Source organism: Urocitellus parryii, chromosome 1, assembly GCF_045843805.1.
Source record: "Urocitellus parryii isolate mUroPar1 chromosome 1, mUroPar1.hap1, whole genome shotgun sequence".
NCBI classification, from domain to species: domain Eukaryota; kingdom Metazoa; phylum Chordata; class Mammalia; order Rodentia; family Sciuridae; genus Urocitellus; species Urocitellus parryii.
The window spans coordinates 136,810,149-136,837,055 of NC_135531.1; the positions used below are offsets into that span (position 1 = coordinate 136,810,149).

General features: G+C 32.3%; 1 protein-coding gene across 2 annotated transcripts in view; it reads left to right on the forward strand.

Moving 5' to 3' along the window:
• The window catches only part of Kif3a (kinesin family member 3A), a 44,303-nt gene that overhangs the window by 13,462 nt on the left and 3,934 nt on the right, over nucleotides 1-26,907 (forward strand). The window contains exons 3-17 of one of the 2 annotated variants that reach the window (XM_077801794.1): nucleotides 2,327-2,471; nucleotides 2,607-2,691; nucleotides 5,591-5,696; nucleotides 8,634-8,773; nucleotides 9,174-9,371; nucleotides 9,802-9,976; nucleotides 14,041-14,139; nucleotides 15,764-15,835; nucleotides 21,535-21,691; nucleotides 22,084-22,264; nucleotides 22,623-22,733; nucleotides 23,217-23,342; nucleotides 24,536-24,589; nucleotides 24,937-25,005; nucleotides 25,576-25,700. In XM_077801794.1, the coding sequence (XP_077657920.1) occupies nucleotides 2,327-2,471; nucleotides 2,607-2,691; nucleotides 5,591-5,696; nucleotides 8,634-8,773; nucleotides 9,174-9,371; nucleotides 9,802-9,976; nucleotides 14,041-14,139; nucleotides 15,764-15,835; nucleotides 21,535-21,691; nucleotides 22,084-22,264; nucleotides 22,623-22,733; nucleotides 23,217-23,342; nucleotides 24,536-24,589; nucleotides 24,937-25,005; nucleotides 25,576-25,700 (1,843 nt within the window). The remainder of the gene's footprint in view (nucleotides 1-2,326; nucleotides 2,472-2,606; nucleotides 2,692-5,590; nucleotides 5,697-8,633; nucleotides 8,774-9,173; nucleotides 9,372-9,801; nucleotides 9,977-14,040; nucleotides 14,140-15,763; nucleotides 15,836-21,534; nucleotides 21,692-22,083; nucleotides 22,265-22,622; nucleotides 22,734-23,216; nucleotides 23,343-24,535; nucleotides 24,590-24,936; nucleotides 25,006-25,575; nucleotides 25,701-26,907) is intronic. The other variant, XM_077801800.1, reaches the window with a different exon arrangement.

Here is a 26,907-nt window from a genome sequence, read left to right on the forward strand (position 1 = left end):
ACCATACTTGGCTTTTCCTCTTTTCTTTCTTTGAGACAAGGTCTTACTAATGTTGCCTAGGCTGACTTTGAGCTTGTGATCCTCCTACCTCAGCCTCCTGAGCATAGTTTTCGATATTAACAAGTAAAGTTTTAAGAGATTCATGTTGAAGGAAACTATATGCCATTAGAATTGTTTAAGTTTGACATTTTAAAACCAGAAATTCTGACTCTCTAAAATTGAGATGAGATTCTCTTATTATAGGAAATCCATGATCTTCTTTTCTCAGGTGTAAAAAGTATAGATTAATAGTTTTTTTTAATTAGTAAATTTTAAGTATTTAATGCAATCACAGAAATTGAAATAGGAACTAATTTTGAGTTAAAAAAATTTTGGCCATTGCATACTGTTGAAAAAATATGGGCTCTGTAGCCAGATGGACTATGTTCACACCTTGTCTCTGCATTTATGACATTGACCAAATTACTAAACTTAAGCCTCTATTTCCCTAAATAAATTATGTGAATACAATAGTGTCTATCCCTTAGGATTGGGGTAAAAAAAAGAAATATCATTGCATGTAAAGTGCATGGCCTAGTACATAGGAAATGATCAGTAAATAGTAGCTATATCATGATAGAGCTTATTATTTAGTAATTCATTGTGTCTCTATAAGGGTTACAATATTTTCAGATCCTTTGAATGTAATAAGTTACATTCCTAATGGCAGAATTTGAAATAGCCAGTTTGAAAAAACTGAGACTTTATATTCCAATGTGTAAAAAATTATTTCTGGTGTGATTGATTTATTTTTTAAAATGTCTGAAAATGATGGTGTCCTTTGAGGTTAACTAAATAGAGTATTCATAGTTAAGGAACTTTTTTTCATTTATGCTGTACATCCTAGTCTATCTTCTCATGCCATATCATCTCCTGACTCCAGCTCTCTAACTGGTTTCTCTATGTCTACCGTTGCTTTATTCCAACTGTCCACAATATAACCATAGAAAAATCATTCTATGGCTTCACTCTGCTTCAGGATAAGGCCTAAAAACTTTAATACAGTTTTCATGACCCTGTGTGATTAGAACATTACTAGTTTAGTTTCTCTTGCTCTCTATGTATCTACCTTACATTTTACATGTTTCTTGCTTTCTGATCTCATTTCAGTGTCTGAAAACCTCCATTCTCTTTCTTCCCTTTTGCCTCTTCTACTCTATTCCCATCTCATTTGTGTTTCAGATCTTATCTTAAATCGTACCTCTTCTGGAAAGCCTTTTCTGACCGCTACTCCTATCCATTCCCTGGTTTGGTTTATATCCTACTCTCATCTGGAACAGTTTTCTCAGTACTCATCAGGCTAAAAATTGTTTTGCCAGTATCTTTTCCCTAAGATTATAAGCAGTTTAAGATTAAGGATTTTATTAGTCTTGTTTGTGACTCTGGCCCTGGTGCCTAGCACAATGCCACACTCAGGTGTGTTATAAATATTTGTGGGATGAAAAAGTTTAGGTATTTGGAAGGTTTTAAGTTGTGTCTCTAGTTAATCTGTAAGAATTGCATTGTCACTTTTTAGTTAACACCCCGTATTTCTTATAAATGTTACTTTAAAACAATTTTTAAAAAATGAATTTATTTAAGATTAATAAGGGGAAAAACCTCCACCATTTACTGGTACTCTCTACCAGGCACAGGGTTGGTTATTTGTGTTTTTTAAAATATTTTTATTAGTTATTGATGGACTTTAATTGATTTATTTGTTTTATATGTGGTGCTGAGAATCGAACCCAGTGCCTCACACATGCTAGGCAAGTGCTCTACCACTGAGCTACAACCCCAGCCTGGTTATTTGAATTAAATTGTTTCATTTTATTCTTAACTATCAATATAGAATATTCTTAACCCTGTTTTACCATCAGGGAGACAATCTCTGGGTAGATAAATTGTCCAAGGTCAAGTAGCTAAAAATGGGCAGATATGGATTCACATTGAAGTCTTTTTGCTCCAGATCCTGTGTTCTTCTGCTGCCTTCTACAATTTAATGTCTACAATAAATAATACATATTAAAAGAAATTTCTTATAATTAAGAATAAGATTCTTGCATTTGGGGTTTAAGATTTTTTTATTAATTAGTAATATCTTATTGACTAGTGCTTTAGCAGTGTTTTATTTATGTGGTACGGAGTTCATATTGTACATGTTGATAATAAAGATGGAATCTGTACTAGAGCAAATTTTGAATTCAGGGAAGAAATTACATCACAATATCAAAGGAATTAATTTTAAGAGTTATTGTTCTGTCACATCAGGCTGTAAAAAGTGGCTGATTATCTTGATCATTTTCAGGAACTATTTTTGCATATGGACAAACTGGAACAGGCAAAACTTTTACCATGGAAGGTGTTCGAGCTGTTCCTGAACTTAGAGGAATCATTCCCAATTCATTTGCTCACATATTTGGTCATATTGCAAAGGCAGAGGGTGATACAAGGTAAAAGGGAATTCTTTTATTTTCTATTAATAAGAAATACAAACACAAGAAAGTTTTGCAGTTATGAACTCATTTTAAAACGGGTCCCATAAACATATCACTGCTTTTTATGTGCTTAAAATATTTTATTTATAGATTTTTGGTTCGAGTGTCATATTTGGAAATATATAATGAAGAAGTTCGTGACCTTTTGGGCAAGGATCAGACACAGAGATTAGAGGTAAGGGTAACTGAAATTGGAATACTTTCCAAAGCAATAGAATATTTACTAAATTAAGAACCTTTTTGTATAAAAAATACTTTTAAGGTTTTAAATAACCTTGTACATTTGTTTCTTATTAAATTTAGACAAAGGAGATGGGGAGTTACTGAAGCAAGATTTGTGAGTCAAGTAGTAAATGATGTCAGTTTGTTAAGTACTGTCAAATTTTTAACCCTGTAAAATATGAGACAAATAACAAGGAAAGAATAGCCTTTAAATATTAATATTAAAATTTTGTGTTGAACTTGCATTTTCAGTAAAATAGAGGTGAATAACATATGCAGAATAACAGTAGAATGGGGTAGAATTACAATAGCTGCCATTGTAGGATGGTGAAGAATATATGCAGCATAGCAGCAGCCATCATTACTGAGCCTTTCCAATTGTGTAGACATTTGATGTAGTCAATGGCAGTTGGTAGTAGTGATATTTCATTTCATTTAATCTTCCCAACAGTTTACTTTTCCTGATGTGGTAACTGAAATTTACAGGGGTTTCATCCATTGCTCAAGGTCATGTAGCAAGTGAATTGTAATATCACTTAGGATTAAGAGGATGGTTTCTGGGGTCCTGCTCTCTTAGCTTGAATTCTAGCTTTGATCTTGATCAAATTACTTAACCTCTGTGAGTCTTAGTTCTGTCACATGAAAATGGAAATAATAATAGGATCTACTTCATAGGATTGATGCCAACATTAACAAATTAAAGTGTTTAAGTCAGTGTCTGACACGTAATAATATTTGTTAGCATTTTTCATTTTAAGCTTATATAAATAGAGTTTTGGTACAGCATATTGGAGCATTAAGAATTATTTGTTGGGCTGGGGTTGTAGCTCAGCTTGCCTAGCATGTGTGAGGCATTAGGTTTGAGTCTCAGCACCACATAAAAATAAATAAGTAAAATAAAGGTATTGTGTTCATCTACAACTAAAAATATTAAAAAATAATTATTTGTTGAATAATGAAGGCTATTCTGTAATGATAACATGTACATAGCAAATTGTAGAAACAATTTTTTTGTTGTTGCTAGTTGTCATCTTTAGTTTTCTTATCTTTTAGTGTTTTTGCCTCTGAAAACTTTGTTGTTTTATTTTTCAAACTTTTGGGAAAAAATTATTTAGAAGGAACACTTCTGTTTTTGTACTTTGAATTATAGATCAGATTTATTCTCAGGAACATTCTTGCCAGTGATTCTAAACCCTGTTAGACCTTGTGCTCTTTTTTAAATAACATTTTGTAATGCCCTTTTGACTATCCTGAAATGAAATTCACAGGTGATAAAATCTACCAACAGACATAATTTTTAAAAAGTTAGTATACTGCCCTACTGTAATAAAAAGGAGAATAACAGTAATTTAAAAATAAAATGCTAGTACTTCAATGTGGAAATGCTTGGATGGGGGACCACAGTTGAGGATGTAATGAAATAGTTAGAGGCATGGAGAATCACCATGACTGCAAGAACTACAGATATAGAATATTATAACATACAGGTATGTTGTAATAGTAACCGGAACACTTGATTGGTGTCATTGTCAATGACATGGTCTTTTAAAACAGTGATTAGCTTTTGGTAGAGTTCTGAGAAAAATTAAGTACAATTCTTTCTTCAGTTTTTCTGTATTTTTATATTATTATTATTACTATTATGGAAAAGACCTTTGTCTTTATATCTTAGTCTCAGATAATTATGAATAGTTTTTTAATCCATGTAAATATCTACTAGGACTTTGAAATTTATATGGGACAGTTGTTCTTTGGGTGAGCCCTCCCACCCATTTCAGAATGTTTAGTATCCTTGCTCCTTGCCTATAAATACTAATTGTGTTTCAAGTAAACCATAAACACCCCCACTATAACTGTATTGTTATAGAAATTAAATTTTTTATGATAAATTATCAGGGGAATAACGGCCAACATCTCATTAAGGGGTTCTTCTTCCTGCCCAGGATAATCCTAGCCACCCTAAGATTTATAATCAATCTCAAATAATTAGTGAATAACAAAGCACAAATACTCAGAAATATATTTACAGAAAGTAAAGCCCCTGATAGATCTAGTGCTCATGGGTTCTGGAACTAGACATGATAAAAATGGCTCTGGTGGTTTATTTTAGGGGGTACATCAAAAGCAGGGATAAAGTTTCAAGGGCGGAGTCTTGCTTGGTGATATCTTGCAGTCAGCAGGTTGATTGACGTCTTCGCAGGTCACACTCATCTCAGGTGCTGTGGTGGGTCATTGCAGAGCCAGATAGAGATTCACATTGTCCCTGGGTAATTGACCAGAAGAATGTCCACTGGTCATTCCCAGACACCAGATGTCTCTACCATGAGGCTTCTATGCGTGGTGACTCACATGCAACCCATGGACAGCTCCTGACATTAAAAAAAAATTTTTTTTTGGTGCTGGGAATAGAACCCAAGGCCTTATGCATATTAAGCATATTTTTAAAACCTTAACAAATTCTCAGTTTTTAACTTTAACAAATTCGAGGTTGTATTTTATTTCTTCATCTTTCATAGCTAATCAGTTATTAATTGAATTTTGAATTAATATGTGATTGGAAAAGACCTTAAAGTTCATGAAGACCAATAGTTCACGAACAGATGTGAACTTGAAGAATGTTTCCAGTTGGCAGTAATGTGAACACAGAAAGTGCTTAAAAACTTCCATAGCAATTTGACATTGCCATTGCATCCAAGTATTTTTGTATTTTACAAAGATTTTAGTTTGCCAGATTAGAAGTGTACATGTCCTCTACCATAGTTTTTTTTTTTTTTGAAAGTCAAATGATAAATAACAAATTGTGGAAGAATTATTATGATAAATGTAAGTAAAGTCTTACTTTTTTTTTTTAGGTTAAAGAAAGGCCTGATGTGGGAGTTTATATCAAAGATTTATCAGCTTATGTGGTAAATAATGCTGATGATATGGATAGAATTATGACACTAGGCCATAAAAATCGTAAGTATAGTGCATAATTGTGATTAAATGTCTACGTGTTGAACAGATTGGTTGAGAGACAAAAACAGTGTGATTCTTTGCTCTATAGAGACTGAACTTTAAGGTTTCTTGAAAATTCTTTCCCTTTGATGATTACTCTGTAGAGAATATAAATGAATGAAAGATATCAGATTGTTTTCCATGCTGACCAAAATTTTTCTTTTTAATTGTGCTAATCTTTGAAACTCTCATATAATTGTTTTTTATTAGTTACACTAAATATTGAGAGCATTTTTTGAGCACTTAATAAGTGGGAAGCACTTGTGCTCAGTGCTTCATGAAGATGATCTCTTAATCCTCACTGTAGTCTGTGGAGATACTAAAGTCCTACTTTTTGAATGACCAACTGAGGCTTAGTTTAAGTAACTTTTCTATGGTAGTATAGTTCCTAAGTGGCAGAATGAGTATTTGAATGTAGGCTATTAGTATTAACCAGGCACTATACTGCTTCCGTTTTGTTGAAAAGGAAAGCAAAACAAAATCTTATCAAAATTACATTTATCTTAGTAGTTGTTTTATGTTTTTAATCTAAAGAATAAGAAACTTCAGCAATATTTAAAATATAGGTGCCCAAAGCCTAGTACTAGTGATGTTACCAAAAGCAATTAGAAGTTAGAAATAAATGACAAGAACATAGAAAGTGAAAATATTAAGTTTTTGTGTCTTGACTATAGACCTAGCAAACACAAAGATATTAAACATTATTCAATTTTTATACATAAACAGAAAAATTATCAATAAGAAAATGACAAAATCTCAACAGAAAGATGAGCAAAAGATAATGTGTTATTCACAGAAAAATCATACAGAGCAACGATCACATGAAATTACTTCATAAGTAATTAGGATAATGCAGATTAAAACAATAATAAGAGATATGCTTTTGGCAGGGGGCAGGTAGCAGGAGATTGAACTCAGTGACACCTAACCACTAAACAACATTCTCAATCCTTATTATTTTGAGACAGAGTCTTGTTAAGTTACTTAGGTCTTCGATAAGTTGCTGAGGCTGGCTTGGAACTTGCCGTCCTCGGCCTCCGGAGCCACTGGGATTATAGGCATGTGTCACTTCTCCTCGCTCCAGATTATTTTATGCTTTGAAGAAATGGGCACTGGGGTGGGAGTGGAAATTGATATGGCATTTTTGAAGGACAATATTAACAATATCTGTTGACATTTAAAAAAAATGTTCATTTTGATCTAGTATTTCTAACTCTTGATATATAGTCTAGAAAAATATTTTTAGATGTAAACAATCTAACCATCAATAAATCACTATTTTTTTATAATTATGGTACAAAAATACTATATACATAAGAGATAATGTTAAGTGAGGGAAAAACAAGATAAAGTGAAACCTAACACACTGTAGAAGGTTGTATATTGCTACTGACTGATTAGATGATTTTTGAAAAGTGGTATCAAATTTAATGGTTGTATTTTTTGAGAAAATTCATATTTTAATTTAAAAGAAAATAGAAAAACATAGAATCGCAGATCCCTGTGTTTTCTTTGATTAATTCTATCTATTCTTCATATAAATTATTTCTTTGTTCTTTCACTGATTTTTCATTTACTTTCTTTCATTGGACTTTATCAATGCAGTTTACATTCCAGTTATATGACTTCTAATATAGCCACACGCTAATATACTCTTTTAATGTCTCATTTCTAAAATCAATGTTTGCACAGAGAAGTTCTGCATAAATAGTAGGAAGATAGAAATTAATGCTTTAAAATACTTTGGAATTTAAGAAAAAAATTAGCACGTGACTATTGTAAAAAAAAGCATGTTTATGCAATATATTCATGTAAAAATGTACAAGTACATGAATATTTTGTATATTTTAAGCGGATGCTTTTGGTTTTGCTTCATATAAATGGGATCAAACTATATATTCCTCTCTTACTTGACTTTTAAAAAGTCAGATGCTAGCTGGGCATGGTGGTGCATACCTGTAATCCCAGCAGTTTGGGAGGCTGAGGCAAGACAAGTTTCAACTCAGCATCAGCAATTTAGTGAGGCCCTAAGCAACTTAGTGAGACCCTGTCTCAAAATAAAAATAAATAATAATTTTTTTTTAAAAAAATGGAAAAAATGAAAGGACTGGGGATGTGGCTTAATGTTAAGTGCCCCTGGATTCAATCCTGGATACGATCCAAACCCTAATTTAAATGCTGTGGGCATCTTTCACATCGTTGGATACAGTTCTGCCTATTTTTTTTTTTAATGACTGCTTAGTTGTCCAAAGTACGACTATTCTATAATTGATTAGCCATTATCCTATTTGTTGTTTCTGGTCTTTCGTTGTTGCAAACAATGTTACACTATATATTCCTAAAACATATTTGCAAGAATTTCCATGGTTTAGTTTGCTAGAACATAATTATCTTTAGAGAGAGCTGAATCAGCAATAATTGTTCCAGTTATTTAACACTTTTCTTCTTTATGTGTAATTTTTTTTTAAGAGTGGGAGGAAGGGGGTTCTCACTATATTGCCTAGGCTGGTCTTAAACTACTGGTATCAGGGATCCTCCTCTCTTAACCTCCCAAGTACTTGAGATTATATAGGCACCACACCACCCTGTCTGGCTTTGTAAATTATTTATTTCAACAAAAATTGTAAGAGAGGAATGGGCTATAGCTCAGTTGGTAGAGTGCTTGCCTTGAATGCACAAGGCCCTGGGTTCAATCCCCACCACCACCAAAAAAAAAAAAAAAAAATGTAAGGGAAACTTCATATAATGGCTAAATGCACACCTTTACTTTTATGGTCTAGCCATGTTCTCTGGCTTTTATTATAATGACATTAAGTATTTTGAACTATTCTGGGTATTTAATTATTACTGTACATAATCTCTGTTACAGTTTTTAAGGATTTCCTTCCTTTATTAAAGGTTCTGTTGGTGCAACTAATATGAATGAACACAGTTCCCGTTCGCATGCCATCTTTACAATTACTATAGAGTGCAGTGAAAAAGGTGTCGATGGTAATATGCATGTCAGGATGGGGAAGCTTCATCTTGTAGATCTTGCTGTAAGTAACAGGATCCTACTTAAGGAATAACTCTTACTATGACTTACATTTATCTCATAAATAAGAATTAATGTGGAAAGGTGTGATTTACATGAGATTTTAAAATTGTGACTTGTTTAACTTACTACTTATTATGGAGTATTTCAAATGTATGTGAAAGTAGACTAGCATAATTATTCCTTATGTTCCTGTCACCCAACTTTAACAGTTATCAACTCGTGGCCAGTCTTGTTTCATCTGTTCTTGCTCACTTTTTCCTTTCCTTAATTATTTTGAAGTGAATCTCGGGTGTTATATAAGGTATATTACTGTTAAATTGCGTTTTAAAAAAATCCTTAAAAAGAATATTCTGTATTATTATTATAATTTTAGCTTGAGTTTTGTCTCTGTATATTACTAGGGCTCAGAAAGACAAGCAAAAACTGGAGCTACTGGACAGCGCCTGAAGGAAGCTACAAAAATCAATCTTTCACTTTCCACCCTTGGTAATGTAATTTCTGCCTTGGTTGATGGAAAAAGCACTCATGTGCCTTATCGTAACTCTAAATTGACTCGTCTTCTTCAGGATTCTTTAGGAGGAAACTCAAAAACCATGATGGTAAGACTTCATTTGTGGTATCATTAACATCCAGCAAATATAAGATTCTAACTTGTCCATAAGTAATATAAAAAACATTTTTAAAATTGACTATTATGGACTGGGGCTATAGCTCAGTGGTAGAGCACTTACTTCTCACATGTGAGACACTGGGTTCAACCTCAGCACCATAAAAAAATAAATACATAAAAAAGGATATATTCATTTTTAAAAAACTAACTATTTTACTTCTTTGATTTTTGATTATCCTTTTTGTAATATATCATGTGTATTAGTTTGAAGTAGTATCACTTGGAAACCCATATAATTGACACTTTCTTTTTTAAGAAGGTCAAAGTGCCTATGTACTTCAGACATCTATTCTGATATATTTGTAGTTGTACTATTAATTAATGGTAGTGTAAAATGATTTGCATTTCTAATTCAACAGTGTGCGAATATTGGGCCATCAGATTATAATTATGATGAAACTATTAGTACATTACGGTACGCCAACCGTGCTAAGAATATTAAAAATAAAGCTAGAATTAATGAAGATCCAAAGGATGCTCTGCTTCGCCAGTTTCAGAAAGAAATAGAAGAACTGAAGAAAAAGCTGGAAGAAGGTAAATTCTTTGAAAAATATAAATCTTAATTTTGGCTAAAAGTATGTTGGTTAACGGAGAAGCATTCTAACAGAAATCACCTATTAAACTTTTTTAAGCTTCTAACATTAATATTTAAAAGAATATTTCTGAAAAACAATTGATACCTAGCATTTTCAATTAAGTATAAATTATATAACATTTGTATTTTTTTAAATTAAAGCTGTCATCTTTATTCCCATGACCTTTTGTAAATTTCTTATGTTTACTTATTAAATAATAAATTTTTATCTATGTATAGAAGCACATTCTACTGTGTGTGTATTGTGAAAGTTCTGGCTTTGTGATTGGTATCACTATTATTATTTTTTTAAGATTTTTTTTCACAATACCTTTATTCTATTTATTTATTTTTATGTGGTGCTGAGGATCGAACCCAGGGCCTCACACATGCTAGGCAAGTGCTCTACCATCGAGCTACAGCCCCAGTCCTCTCACTGTTGTTAAGGAAAGATAGTAGTTGTTTTTGCTGTCAAAAAGATAGTAGTTGTTTTTGCATAGCCTTAAAATATGCTTTCATACTCAAATTTGAATGTGAGAGGGGAAATTTTTTTTTTCTTTCTTTCTTTTTTTTTAAATCACGGGATTGAACCCAGGGGTGCTTTACCACTGATCTGTAGTCCCAGCCTTTTTTATTTTTTATTTTGAGACAGGATCTCACTGAGTTGCTTAGGGTCTCACTGAGTTGCTAAGGCTAGCCTTGAACTTGTGATCCTCCTGCCTCAGCCTCAGATGCTAGAGTTACAGGTATGTGTCACTGCACCTGGCTGGAAATTATTTTCTAACATGATAATGCAAAATGGTTGAGAAATTTAAAGATCTTATTCATCTCAGTCATCATTAAGTACCTAGTCACTCCCTGCACCTTCATTGTTAGGGACAGATAGGTCCTTCTTATTGGCAAGGAACTCCTCTGTGTATCACGTAAATAGAGGGCTTAGAAACTGCACTTGTGCAGCCTTTGGGGAAGGAAACTAGTTCCATCACAGGTGAAATTTAGAGATGCTAACCCCATCACATATGTTTGGAGAAGGTGCTAATTCAATCAACTAGCATAAGATAATTGAGAAAAAGCAATGAGTGAACTAATGAAATTTGGTGTTTTAAATGTGACCACTAGGTGGTATTTATAGCCACTATGCTTTAAAGAGTTTAAATTTCTTGGTTATGTTGATTTTCAGTGCATACCTTTATTTTGCTGTCTTAACATTATTAGAAGGCAAAAATATATGAAACATAAAATGTATCATTTTAACCAGTTTAGTGGCATTAAATACATTCATATTGTTGTGCAAACTATTATTACTCTTCATCTCCAGAACTTTTTTATCATCCCATATACAGAAATTCTGTACCCATTAAATACTAATTCTCCATTCCTTTCTCCCCCAAGTCCCTGGGTACCACTGTACTACTTTCTATGAATTTGACCATTCTAGGTACCTTAGATATGTAAAATCATACAGTATTTTGTAGATTTCCTATGTCTACTTGTTAAATAATGATTTTTTTAATCTAAGTTTAATTTTTATGTAAGTTTATTCACTTAGCATAATACCTCAAGATTCATCCATGTTTGTAGCATGTCACAATTTATTTTCTTTTTAAGGCTGAAAAGTATTCCAATGTGTGTGTATGTATGTATGTGTACACACACACACACACACACACACACACACTGCACTTTGTTTATCAATTTATCTATTGGTGGATATTTGGATTGCTTTCATCTTTTGGCCTCTGTGACTTACTTTGTGTTCATGGATGCAGACAGTCCTTGTTTTAAATGTTTTGGGTATAAAACAACAGTAGAATTGCTGGATCATATGGTGTTACTATTTTCAGCACATTTTATTTTATTTGCTCCGAACTTTTGTTTTTATAACTTAGTTAATAGAGTTGATCATATAAACAATAAAACGTAGGCAAAAGCATTAAAGTAATTTTTAAACTTTTTATTTTAAAATTATTTTAGACTTACAGAAAATTTATGTAGTACAGAGTTTCTATGATACCCTTCATTACCCTTATCCAGCTACCTAATGTTAACATCTGTCACAGTACCATTATTGAAACCAGGAAATTTACATCAGTACAATCTCACCAACTAATCTATATGCTGTTTCAAATTTTGCCAGTTATCTTTCCAATGCCTCTTTTTTTTTCTTATTTTAGTCTATGACTCAATCCAGGATCACACACAATAATTTTATTAGTCTATATTTTTTTTCTGTCTTTTAAATCTTCTCCAATTGCCTTAGTACCTTTTGTTTTTCAAAATCTTGACACTTCAGTAGTAGGAATATGGCTCAGTGGTAGAGCATGTGTCCAGCATGTTCAAGGCCCTGGGTTTGATTCTCAGCACTGCAAAAGAAAAAGAAAATGAAGAATCTTGACTTTCCTGAAGAGTGCTGGTCCTGAATGTTTAGATTGTCCTTTAATTTGGACTAGTCTGCAGTTCTCTCATAGTTACTCTGAAGCCTCCTCCACTATAAACCTACTATTTTTTTCATTTGCAATTAATATGTATCTTGTGGGGAGATACTTTGAGATTCTGCAAATATCCTGTTTCTCCTACTAAGAGATAGTAGGAGAAAATAAGTACCTTATTCCTGATTTTAGCATGTATCAGTAGTTCTTGCCTGTGACTATAATTCTGTTGCATTTGTTCAATGATGATTTTTCTATTCTCATCATTCATTTTATTTAGTGTTTGGAATTCTATTACTAGGAAGAAGAATCTCCATTTATTTATTCAAATTTTTATTTTATTTAGCCTGTGTGTTACAATCCAGTATTTTATCATTTATTATGTTGCTCATATTGTCACAGTTTTGGCTATTAGGAGCTCTAGTGGGGTAGTTCCTATATTCTTTCAGGGTGTTCTCATCAAGTTATTTTTAGGCACCTGCTTGTTTTTCTGGTCCTTCGAGATAATGTTTTAGGCTCATTTTGTATCTTCCCTACCATAATCTTAAAATACATTTCTCCCTGGTTTCTTTTATTGAAGAATGGTATATAGAATGGGACACTATGTATGGTCATTGCTGATAAGGCATCATTGTTTCTAGTCTCAAAGAATAAAATATTTTAAATGATTTCTTTACCTAAGACACTATTCTCTTTCCAGCCTTTATTTATAAGTATATAATCTAGTTGCAATTTGTATGTATTTTACTTTTTTCCCCCAATTACCTTTGCTTTCTTAAAAACTTCATGTATGGACAATGATGTTTTTAAATAACTAATTTGAAGTTAATTTAGTGCTTCTCTGTATTACTATTTAATGGTTCCATTTTATTGACTTTTTGTCTTTAAGAGAATATGTAGTTAACATTATCTTTGTACAGATAAAGCTGTCTTTGAAAATTTTTTGTGATATAATCCTAGATATGGGATCACTGTATTTATTAACTGACAGTTTTGTGGTTCAAAAAATATACAGATTGAATTATTTGAAATCTTAAGCAGGAAACAAGGAGAAGATACTCCCCCAAAGAGATCACATTTTAAAAGACTGAACTAATAATTCTAACACATAATCTTTTGTATATGTTTAGAACTCTATTTAAAATAATTATTTGAATTTTTAAATGGGTCAGATTTTAACTTTTTTAGGAACTTTGGAAAAATAAAGTCTCTGTGTACATCTTAGCTATTTCTGAGATTAGCACAACTGATATACTATTTAGGAGCACTGAAACATTTAAATTTATATTTTGAGCCAGGCACAGTGATACACTCCTGTAATTCTAGCTATTCAAGAGGCTAAGGCAGGAAGATCACAAACTTGAGGCCAGCTTGGGCAACTTATTGAGACCCTATCTTAAAATTAAAAATTAAGAGGACTGGGGTGTAACTCGGTGATAGAGCACCCCTGCCCAGGTTCAATCCCAGTACTGCAAAAAGTATAAGAAGTATATTTGAGTAAAAAAAAAGCTTAATGAAGAAAATTGGTATAAGTATTTCTGAAATAACAAATGACTTGTACAGACTAAAATCATTGCATTAAATTTCTATCCAAGGAGAAGAAATATCAGGCTCTGATATCAGTGGGTCAGAGGAGGAAGAGGATGAAGAGGGTGAGGTTGGAGAAGATGGAGAGAAAAGGAAAAAGAGAAGGGGTAAGTTCTGTTAAGTATTCTAATTGGTAGAAATAATTAGGATTGCTACCTAATAATGCTTTCACATTTTTAAGACAATAGAGTGCATGCCTTCTATTTTGCTTTTATAGTTATGGTAACAATTAGAATAGAGGATGTATGCCATATACCTAGTTAACTTTGCATTGTTTTTTTCTCCACTAATCTGTTCTTAGCTTACTCAGAATAGTTTGGATTTTTTTTTTAGAATTATAAAACTATGAGAGTGGATATAACATTTTGAAATTTTAGGTAGAGTTTTGATTTTACGTGAGGACTTGGATCTGTTAGGAACCTACATATTTTAATAAATTAGGAAAATGTGGAGTTTTTCCTCAAGTAAGGTTAATCTTTAGAATTCATTAGATTTTTAAATAATAAATTTGTTTAAGTATTGTATTTTAAAATTTAATTACTTTTCTTTATAATATGTGCTCATTCTCACCCCAATGTGGGGCATATGTTATCATGTGTGAATTAAGACTTTGTCATGCTAAGATTATAGATAACATGCAAAAGAGATGGACATATTATAATGGCCTGCATTTCAAGCCTATTTATCCTAAATATTTATTTCAGAACTCTCTTCCATTATTGTGGATCATTGTTTTCCAGCTGGTGCATATTTTGCTTGTCTTATTTAAATGATGTTGCTGAAAATAAACCCATCACTGTTTGATCAGAAGTCCCAAATTTAAAAACTGTAAGATTGTATAAATTCAGAAGAGAGGAAAAGCATGATTTAGAGCAAGAGTTGGTAAAATACAACCTGCTGGCCAAGTCTAGCCCATATCTGTTTTGTAAATAAAATGTTATTAAAACAACTATGTTCATTTGTTTACATATGTTCTGTGGCTGCTTTCACATGGCTTATGGCCTATAAACACATATTATTTGTCCTTTTGCAGAAAATGTTTGCCAAACCCTGACTTAGAGAAATGTAGTTTTTGTTCATATCTAGTTTTTTTTTTTTTAACAAAATGAACTGTTGTTTAGAAAGCTATAAAGCATATAATAGATTTATTAAGAATAAAACTTTATGTAGAAAAATGCCACTATTTAATATATTAAAATATTTAATGATAATATGCCTTCCAGGCTTAGAAATTTAAATTTTTTTAGTGAGCCTTTTCAATTTTGCTGTCATACCTTAAACATAAATATTTATATTTGATAGTTTGATGCCATGAGGGGAGAGAGGGAAATTGGTGACAGACCTATAACGTTAGTTGAATTTGACTTTAAGTTTTAGAACTTCCTTTAACTTACAACCTAAATAATTTAAATAGACTTAAATGTCACCAAATAACATATTTTTTATTCTTGTCATTTCAACATGCAGTGTTTTAAATGAGTAGTAAAATTTGCACACAGTGAATCTTAAATACAGTTTCTAATCCCCCCATATGGCTTTGGGAAGTAGAGAACATTGGATAGACTACTACCAAAACTGGTTTTAAGGGAAACTAAGTTTTGATTCTTTAATACAAAGCTTGTTTGTCCTTTAAAATTCTTTCTCTGGAACTGAATTTTTCTCTATATGTGTGTTCATATTCCTGTTTTTTCTTTCTTTGGTTGGCGTTGGGCTCATTTCTTTGTCTTCCAGGCAGTAGCAGCAGCAGTAGTTCAGACTCCACATGTTCTGTCATAGAGAAACCTCTGGATAAGTTCTTGACTAGTGAGTGGTAGCTCTTAAATTCTCTAACAGAGCTTTGGCTTCTCCATAACCCATGGGCTTCATTTGAGCAATGCTGCACCGCTCCCTGTCATTATTTGAAGAATACATGTTGGACTTCTCAGTAGAACAAAGCATGTTGATGATCCCCCATGCCCCTTCATTGCTTCCAGTTAACCATAATTGTTAAAACATATGCTTTAGCTTATGTTTGAGACAATGGAAGAGAGATTCATGCTTTTGCAGTTGAGATAATGTAAAGAGAGCTAGTAAGCTGTATAAAAGAAAAATTCTTATGGTTGTTTTTTTATGTTTCATTATAAATGTTTAATCTTGGTCAGTATAAGGGACATGTAACAACAAATCCTGAATTTCTAGTACCAATTACATTTGGCAGTATACCAGTACCCATTATAACATGTCATACAGTTATAAAAATTTTACACTTTGGTGTCCTATTCTTAGCAGTAGCTTAAGATTAAAGACTCCCAAATAAAGAAAAATGGAGTGTTTCAAGCAAGTAAAAATAAATTGAGTGGTATTTTATTTCAAATGGACTTTATCTCCATTTCTAATTACCTGATAGGTTTTAAGAATTTTTCTAAGATGTGATTAAATAATTAAGAACCACATGAAGTTTACTCAGGATCTGTCTAGACTTATTTCAGACTTAAAGACTTTTTCTTAAACTTTAATTAAGTTGAAAAGTATTATTTAATTTTATCTATTCATATTTTATTCTCAGAAGAGAGATGATACCTTCTTGTACCAGCTTGCAGCTTACTGTCTTTTTAAAGCATTATCTATATTCTTACCTTTCCCAAACTAATAACAAAATAATTGCTTATTGTTCTTATGCATTTAGCTTTTTAGAGGAAGAATCCAAGAATAGCAAAAATCTGTCTATTGACGATTCTTAAGCAATTTACCAAATGATTCACTTCAGAGGATAATTTGAAAAAAATACATGATGTTGCTTTAGAGACCATATAAAGGTTAATTTTGTTTTATAAACTGAAATATGAGAAATATCTGAGTAGGAAACATTGCATTTTTTCTAATGCAAAACTTATCTTTGTTCTTAAAGAATAGTTACATGAACTTACAGTGTGAAATGAGTTGTACTTTGTTCAATTCAAGAAGTTTTCATTGCTATTTGCATACTTAGCACATAAAATATGTTGTTGTTGTAACATGGGTAGGTTGGTGAAGTGGAGAGATAATTGTCCCAAGCATGTGGTTGCTGTGTGTAACTTGTTATGTATGTACCCTCCCTTTATAAAACCTGAGTGGCCTTTTTTTTTAGGTGTCCCTTGCTTGAATCATCAGTTGTCATTTACTTCTATAATCTACTAATAGGTTGAATGTAAGTTTGTTACTATACAGGTGTACTCCATTTTATGTAGTAAATTTTTTCCTCTGAAAACATTGCTTATAAATCAATTTGGAAAACAGTGTATTGTGAACTTGCTGTCTTTAAAAAATCTTCATAAAATTTTTTTGTCAAATAGTGAAAATTATAAACTTTTATCTCTTGTTGATTCAGGGTTTTGAGTTGAATTTTCTTAAAATGGGGCACACCTGTAATGGATCTTTGTACTAGGAGACACATTGAATTGGGAAATTTTGGAAATGGACAATGTGAATTTTGTTACTTTCAACTTATTAATTTTAAAAATTGGCTTAATTTTCTGCTTTGTTCTTTTAGAATTTCCCAGGTCTTAACAGGTTCCCAATTCTTTGTCTACCATTTAACATAACCACATGATGCTGAATTGTTACATTTGCAGGAATTTGGGAGTCAGTGTGAGCTCTTTGAGTTGTAATCTTAAGAGTAAAGTAATCTTCTCCTTGCTTAAATTGTATCTCTCATTATATTCAATATGCTTTCTTTTTACATGGGCTCTTATTTCCGTTTTGATAATGATTTGATTTATTTCTCTACTTATACTGTAAATGCTATTATACATTTTTTTTTTGTTTTACAAAGGAAATAATGTTTTCCTTTTTTTCTTCCTCATCTCTGTGCATATGCTTCCTGTCTACGATTTGCTTACCACCTCTTATTGCAAGATCAAGCAGGTTGGTGTGATTGATTTGCACTCCACTTAGTAGTTATTTATCTTATAAAGAACTTTGTTAATTAAATAGCATTTTTTAATTTAATATTTTTTGCAAGGTAAGTATCCGTTTTTTTGTATTCAAAAATTCTTTCAACTTCAACTTAAAAAAAACAAAAACACTTGGGAGACCAAGGCAGGAGGATCACAGGTTCAAGGCTAGCCTTAGCAACCTTAGTGAGTCCCTAAACAACTTAGCAAAACCTGTATCAAAATGAAAAAAAAAAAAAAAAAAAAGTACTGAGGATGTAGCTCAGCACTATGGGTTTCAAGCCCAGATACCAAAAACAAAATAAAACTTTCTTTTTTCCTAAATTCTTAAAGTCACATTTTAGAAATACAATTATAAATGATTTCACAAACATTTTCCACTCTTTTCTTTTAAAGCCAAGAATAAAGTGCCTGTGAGCTATGCTGGTGGGTACTCATTTAATAATATGAAATGAATTCAGTTAATACTTCCCTGAAGTTCTTCCCCTCAGACTTTCCTTGCCAGTTCACCATCACAGTTTTGGTTAGAACACATGACAAAGTGCAACTGGAAAATGTTACTAGTTCTGTTTGTCTTAATTAAATACTCTTTATTCTGGCATTATTAAAATTTACCTACCTGAAATTTTGTGCTGAAATTTTATCATGTAATATTAGAAACTGTGTTGTTATGGGGTGGTGGTTGTTGTTTTTTTAATTAACTGGCTTTGTTTATAAGAGGCTATGTGTGTACGTTGTTAGGGATCAAACCCAGGGCCTTACCAATGCTAAGCAAGTGCTTTACTTCCCAGCCTTACTCCCATACCCTTTAAAAAAGTCTTTTAAAATATTTGTAGTTAGAAGAATCAAAGTTCCTACTTAACAGTAATGGTGACGAGGGGAGATCACCTCTGTGCTCCTGGATACCAGGCTCTTGCCCCTGGTATCCACCTTCCCCCAGACTAAAGCACCTTAACCCTAACCCAGGAGTCCACAGGCCAGCCCCCTGGAGGCTAAACCTTGTTTGTATCATAAAGAACAGGGTAAAAATAAATTAATTAATTTAAAAAGTACATGTAAAAGTGACTATTAGTAATGCCTCATTTTAAAATGATTGGTTAGGAGAGTTGGAACATATTCAAAGTTAGCTTAAAGTATTATTTGAAGAAATATAATGATTTATCAAAGTGATTCTGGCTAGACTAACATGGTAAATATCAGACTTTTGAAATTGATTCTAGCTATACTGATTATATATGCATGGTCATCTTCATGAAAATGTTACAAGAGCAGCACAGTAGTGTTTTTTTGCTACAAAAGCATCACTTTGAAAAACATTACCAGATGGTTTTTACTAATATAATTCAGGCATGGTATTAATTCATCAAGAGGCATGCATTTTTATATTTCTACATATTCAATCTTTTTATTTTTTCACCACTTTATAGGTTTTGAAACTATTTTTATTTGTTTTGTTTTGTTTGGTTTAAAACCAGTGGTGCTTTACCACTGAGCTACATCCCCAGTCAGGGTCTCACTGAGTTGCTGAAGCCGACTTTGAGCTTGAACTTGTGATCCTTCTGCCTCAGCCTCCCAAGTAGCTGGGATTACCTGTGTGCCACCAGGCCCTGTAAAAACTATTTTTAACTATTAACAAAAACAATTAGAATCCTAAAGGCCTAAAAATATTCATGTTCATATGTCAAGCATCCATGTCTTCATACCTGTGTTGTTTTGCTTTTAACATATTTGCCATTTTTTTCTTTAAATATTTGTAATTCTGAGGTGGAAAGGAAGTTACAGGTTTTTAAATGCACACACCTAAATTTATCTTTTGTCCCTCAAATTTCTGAGAAATTGTATCACTTATGGGAAATTCTTTCTAAGTATTCATTGAGAAAAGGAGTTAAATTATTTTTAAAAGTTATTTTTTAACCATATAACCCAGAAGGTACCACACTGGGGACTGTGATAAACAAGCCAACAGATTCAGGTCCACATCCTGACTTTTGGAATGCAATGAATCACACCATACCAAAGCATGTAGATCAGTGCTTTTATTTTAATTTGTTTTGTGGCTTAGATTTTGCTTTGAACTTACAGATCTGTAGAAATGAAGGATATTGTATTTTAAACCCTTGTTTGTTTGTTTTTAATATAATTTTGGCCTGAAGATTTAAATGAAGCCTATGAATGATTCTTCCTCTCATGGTTCTTCAAAGGATATATTCAGATATATGTTACCATCATAATTATTTTCAGTTTTTTTTCCTCATTATTAGTGAAGGGGTTGGATTGGGGTAGAGGCATTAACAATTTATAAACTCTTCTGGTTTACCCTTTTCTTCTACAGTCCTTTGGGAAGGAAGTTAAGAATGACAAAGCTTTCAGGAGAGCCTCAGATCAATTCTGTGAAAAGTTTGATTGGTTTTCTGAAGGAACATATGATTCTGAGAAATAGTTGCCAGAAATGAATTGTCATTGATTCAGTTCCATAACCATTTTAGTAAGCTAGTTTTTATTTTCTTTTTGATTTTACATATGAATTTCATGATTTTTGAAATTCATCAGTAAACTTTCATTGAATACCTATTATATGTATATAAAACACTTTTAGACATTATAATCAAAATGATCAACTGGAAGTTATGTTTCAGCTTTATTATTTGGTAGTATTTCTGCTTATATTTGACACTTATTTAATCTGAGTTAGGGAGATTTAGGATCCTGAGTTTGACATAGTAATGAGCATTTTAGTTGCTCATTTAGGATCTGATGATAATCATGACAGCTAATCAGCTATAAAATGCTTGGTTAATACTATGTAACTTGTATAATTATTATAGAATTTCTTTCTTTAGAAATATACTATGTGGTAGAAAATACTTTCTAATAATTTTATTAAACAAAAGTTTTAGAAAAACCCTGAATAATAAATTTTTAAAACTCTCAAGAATAAATTAAAATCTACCTGATAGAAATTCTGATATTTTTTATCTGTATTTTATATCTATATATGTCTTTAATTTATGTTATTTGGGAGACGGTTTTTGAGAAGCCACTTGTGGATTGTACTTAATTATCAGGAGAAAGAAACTGAAGAATCATTTTGCTTTCTTTTTTATCCTATATGTATTGTTTGGGGACACAGAAATTTTTGCTATTTTATTTGGCTTTCCTATTACTCTTTCTTTCCCTATTTTCAGCCCATCTGTTTTGCTTCTCTTTAACCTACTTTTGTTCTTAGATATAATTGTACATTTGAACAACAATTTGAATTTAGCAGTGAATTAAAAAGTTCTTCTAGGACTGGAGTTGTGGCTCAGTTGTAGAGCACTTGCCTGGCATGTGTGAGGCCCTCCCTGGGTTTGATCCTCAGTATCACATATAAATAAATAAAGTGAAAAATCCATCGGCAACTAGAAAATATTTTTAAAAAATAAAAGTTTTTCTAGAACATAAATGGAAATGAGTGATACTATCAGTTTAATTTTCTTAAAATGTTGATATTTTGTATTATTGAGGAGTCTAGTCAGTTCTGTATCAAAGATAATTACATGTCTGAAATACTCACTTGTTTTAGTGATTGTTGCAATTAAATGACTCAAATAGGTAAAAAGAAAGTTTCTCCAGATAAGATGGTTGAAATGCAAGCAAAAATTGATGAGGAGAGAAAAGCACTTGAAACAAAGCTTGACATGGAAGAAGAAGAAAGAAACAAGGCTAGAGCTGAATTAGAGAAGCGGGAAAAAGATCTTCTTAAAGCTCAGTGAGTTTTATTGAATTGAGATGAATTCATGATTTAAATTTCTAATAGTTTTCATAAGATATATGAGCAGGGAAATTGAATAGTAACTAAAAGCTTGATTGTTGTTTCAAGTATAGCTGTTCTGGGGTAGAAAATGCCATGTATGTGATATATTTCTAAAGATTAAATCTGTTTCAATTATTTAATCTCTGTGGGAGGAAAAATATTGGTGAGTTTGAATTAGAGGTTAATGAATTAAAAACTACACAGAGGTATAGTTTCATAGAGATGTTATATAATTATTTTTTAATTTTGAAATTGTACACCTAAAATTCTTATCAAATTTTGGGAAATGCCATTATTAGAACAGTAGCTGATCAGTGAATTTAGAGTATTCTCATTTGAATCTATAGACAAGAGCATCAATCTTTGCTGGAAAAATTATCTGCTCTGGAGAAGAAAGTAATTGTTGGTGGTGTTGATTTATTGGCCAAAGCTGAGGAACAAGAAAAACTTCTTGAAGAATCTAACATGGAGCTGGAAGAAAGGAGGAAAAGAGCAGAGCAGCTTCGCAGAGAACTTGAGGAAAAAGAGGTGATATGACTTTTTGCTTTAAGTTTAATATTCGTTGCCTAAGTTATTTATCTTTTAATATCTATAATCTTAATAAAATTTTGAAATAGGGTGTATGTTGTGGGGTTCTAGGGATTGAACCAGAATGCTGAGCTACATTTCCAGCCCTTTTTATTTTTTATTTTGGGATGGGCCCTCACTAAGTTGCCTGAATTGACCTTGAATTTGTGATCTTTCTGCCTTAGCCTCCTAAATAACTGGGAGACAGGCACTAAAAGCAGATGTATGGTTTATTTTGAAGATAATAGTCACTAACTTTTTAAAATAATTTAAATTTGTGTCTTAAAGTGATTCTGAAGTTTACCAATTTTTATCATAGCAAGAACGCTTAGATATTGAAGAAAAATATACCAGTTTACAAGAGGAAGCACAGGGAAAGACCAAGAAATTAAAGAAAGTTTGGACTATGCTGATGGCTGCAAAGTCAGAGGTTGGTTTCTTAGAATGATCTACAAATGTAGTTCTGAATTTTTTAAAAATATTTATTGTTGTTGATGTTGTTGGTGGACCTTTATTTTATTTATTTTTTTATATTTGGTGCTGAGAATCGAACCTAATGCCTCACACATGCTAGGCAAGTGCTCTATCACTAAGCCACAGCCACAGCCCTAGTTCTGAATTTTTAAAGAAGAAATTCCTTTGATTAAGAATGCATATGTAATCATAACATGAGCTTACAGTTTTAAAGAAATAAATAAAATACTTTGCCTTTATGTGCAATTTTTAGTTTTAGCTATCAAACTAATTTTTTTTCCCCCAGTTTTGACTAATAACTTGACATAGTGATAGTGTCAGTCTATTTTATTTTTATAAAAGAACTGCATAAGGTCTGACAAGCCAATGTCCTATGTCAGAGGAACTTTTGTACTCAAAATCTTATTTATTTATAATATTTTTATGGATTTTCTGGTAGATGGCAGATCTCCAACAAGAACATCAGAGGGAAATTGAAGGCCTACTGGAAAACATTCGGCAACTTAGCCGGGAGCTTCGACTTCAAATGCTTATTATTGATAACTTCATACCTCAGGACTATCAGGTAAGCAGGAAGTTCTCTAATCTAGATGTTAGTCACTGGACTGGGGTTAAATAAAGGAAATGAAATTTGTAATTTAATTTAATTTAGCTATTATCTGTAAAAGTTTCTTGAACAATGCCAGTTAACTTCGGTTAACTTCCCTTAATATCTAAATATCTAATTAAGGTTCCCTTAATATGTAAGTATCTAAGAATTTCTCTTTCATTTGGAGAATTCAGATTCATGTAAATGCAATCAGAATCAAGGTATAGGTCCAGTAAATAGAACCCCTAGGCTATTTTGCCTTATTTATGGATGTTAATTTTTGTGTGTCTGGTTGGTAAAATGAACATAAATGAAATTTATCATTTTAACCATCCTTAATGTGTACAGATCAGCAATGTTAAGAATATTCATATTGTTGTACAGCCATCACCACCATTCATCTCCAAATGTATGATGATTCTTAGTCAAGTATAATTTAAAAATCTTATCCTCTTTTTCATAACCAAAAATTCTCTTTGCAATTCATTTTAATCAACTTTGTAACATGATTTTCCTAAAAATCTGTTTTGAATTCCCAATATTTGTCTGAAAATAAGCCTTAGTACTTTTTCCTTTGGACCTCAGGTGTATAAAATTAATACTGGATACATAGCCCACTGTTTTTATTTGTCCTTGGATGGTCTGCTTTAATTTAGTTAGTTATTTTGTAGTGAATTCATCACCCAAAACAAAAGCTAGGACCTTGACAGTAACCTACTTTTAACCAAATGGCTTCCCACATTCTTCCACCCATGCTTCTTCCAACCAAATGTACCCATCATTCTGATTCCTGTGTTCTCATTCTCTTGACATATGTATATATGTAAATGTATATACACACACACACACACACACAATAGTGTACACATACAGTATAACATATTTGTGTGTGTGAGAGAGTGTGTGTGTGGTGCTGGGAATGACACCTAGGGCCTCATACATGCTCAGCAAGTGCTGTACCACTGAATAATAATATCCCTAGCCCTATTTTTATATAGTTTAATAGTTCCTACACATGTTCCTAAGAATGTATATTTTAAAACTTAATAGAAATAGTATCATGTAATATAATGTCTTGAAACTTTTGTCACTTAAGCATTCTATGACTATTTTTCAATAATTTAAATGCTATTAAATATTAAAAATGAACTGTCCTTGACTTTTGAAAGGAAATGATTGAAAACTATGTACACTGGAATGAAGACATAGGAGAATGGCAGCTAGTGAGTATTATCTTCATCCTTTCATGAAATAATGTGAACTACTTTTTCTCTGGACTAGAAATTGCGCTGGCTGCCATGAGGTGGGAAGTGGTCCAGAGGATGAATCAGATGAGAATTTAGTAGGGCATTTAAGATGATTTTCTAATTAACTGTAACAGAGATCATGTGGTAGAAATGGCCTAGGTCAGGAGATATGGAACTGATTGACCTCTGGTTCCTTTTCTGTATCAACATTCAAATCATGTTTTACTAGTGAAACATCAGGATATCTCACAGTAGTTTGCCTAATTCACAGTACTAATTACTAATTAAGACATTTCTTCCTCCCCACCCTTTCCTTTTTTGAGAAATGTGTTGCCTATACAGGAAATAACATGAGGAAGCAAACACCAGTACCTGATAAAAAGGAGAAAGATGTAAGAATACTTTTTTAAAAAAATTACATATATTTCTTTATAGGAATGTGGGTCATTACAGTGTGCTATTAACCTGGTATCTGTTAATCAGCTCTGCTGAAAAGTGGGCTCCTCTAGGATGGAGCAGTTGTTACGACAGTTCTGCTCACTCTCAGGCTTATCCTGATGGCCAGCTTATTTCTGTCACAAGAATGGCCTGGAGAGACTCTTTGGAATCTTCTTTTTACCTCTCTAGGTCATGGGGATATGGTGAGAGACTAGAATGCATCTGCCTTCCCTTTCAAAGCTTGTTCTAGTTCTAGGTCAACAAGAAGAGGAACAAGGTTTGGGGAAGTTAGTAATAGTTTTTCTTTATGTCTGAGGAAATTTATAGTGTTTCAGATGTTCTAATTCACCAAACTTTGGTGAATACATTTCAGATATTGGAATTAGAAGAAGTCTTTAAATATTTATTTAGTTTTATCTTCTCTGTTTTTTTTTTTGGCTAGGTGTTTGTTCAGTATTTTATATCTTCCCCCAAATCTGGTTTAACTTTTTAAAGAGTATCTGGTTTAATTTTTCTTTCACTAGCCCTTTGAAGTAGATCTTTCCCATGTGTATCTTGCCTATACTGAGGAGAGTTTGCGTCAGTCTTTGATGAAATTAGAAAGGCCACGGACATCAAAGGGGAAAACAAGGCCAAAAACAGGGAGAAGGTAAGGACCATCCTTGAATCCAATAAAATGATGATTAATACACTTAGAGGAAACTAAAATTTATCTAGCATGATAAATATTTTAGTTGATAAGTTAAAAATCAAATTTCTTATGTAGTCACAATTTGAGCAAGTAAAATCTGACTAAAGAATTAAGGTCTTCCAACTTCTTTAGCCCTCTAGAGTAATATAAGTTATTTTTAATCCACTTTGATCTTTCCAAATGTTTAATGAATCACTATCTTTTTTAATTGCTTAATTCTTACACTAGTTTTTCTAGCAAGATGTTAATTAATTTGCCTGGTTAGACTCCCAAATTACTGTGTTCAGCTGGTTAGTTTTTCTATCATAAACACAACCCCAAGAACTTTTATTTCCTCTCTCATAATGGAATCTTTGATCATCTTACCCACTTTTTTGGACACTACAAGTATGATAGTAAGATAGTTGGTTATGACCATGGTAATGTTCATGTATTATCACATAAGCCCAAGGAAATCAGTCCTGGGCTGGAGTTTGTTCTCCATTTTTCCTATGTCAAGTATTGTGCAGCCTGTTTAGGCTAATTGCATCGGAGCTCCTGAAATTGTAGCAGATAACGAGCTTCTTTTTTTTCTTGATTTCATGTACTTTTCTATAATAGATGAAGTTGTGTGTTTTTAATTTTTTTTATTATACAATCTCATAGACATAACCTAATACTTTTAAACTTGAGGTAATAGAACTAGTGGTAGGGAAATCAGTTACACATTTAAAGTGTACAAATTTTTGCATTCTTCAGCATTTAGATAAGCGGTTTAAAAACTTTCATGTGCCCACCAAAGACACACATGCAGTATTAAGGAATGAAGCAAATCAGTTCTAAGAAACACAAATTCTTTTAGATCTTTTACTTTTCCACTTTTACTAGAAATATTTTCCTCTTAACTCTGCAGTTACTAGGAAATATGACACTACAAGTATGATGGTAAGATAGTTGGTCCTGGCATAGTAGAAAGTAGCTAATTGAGGGGACTGGGGCAAGCTGGAGAGCTATGCTTTTAAAAGTTCCTAATTAGTTGTGGGAATAGAGGGCCCGTTATTTCTGGATCTTCTCTTTTCTAAGGAGAAGCAAGAAATTCAGATTACTTACATGAGATCCCTCAGTTTTTAGTTACTTTTTTATTTTGTAGACCTAAAACATCAAATTTGATGAGCTGTTTGGATAT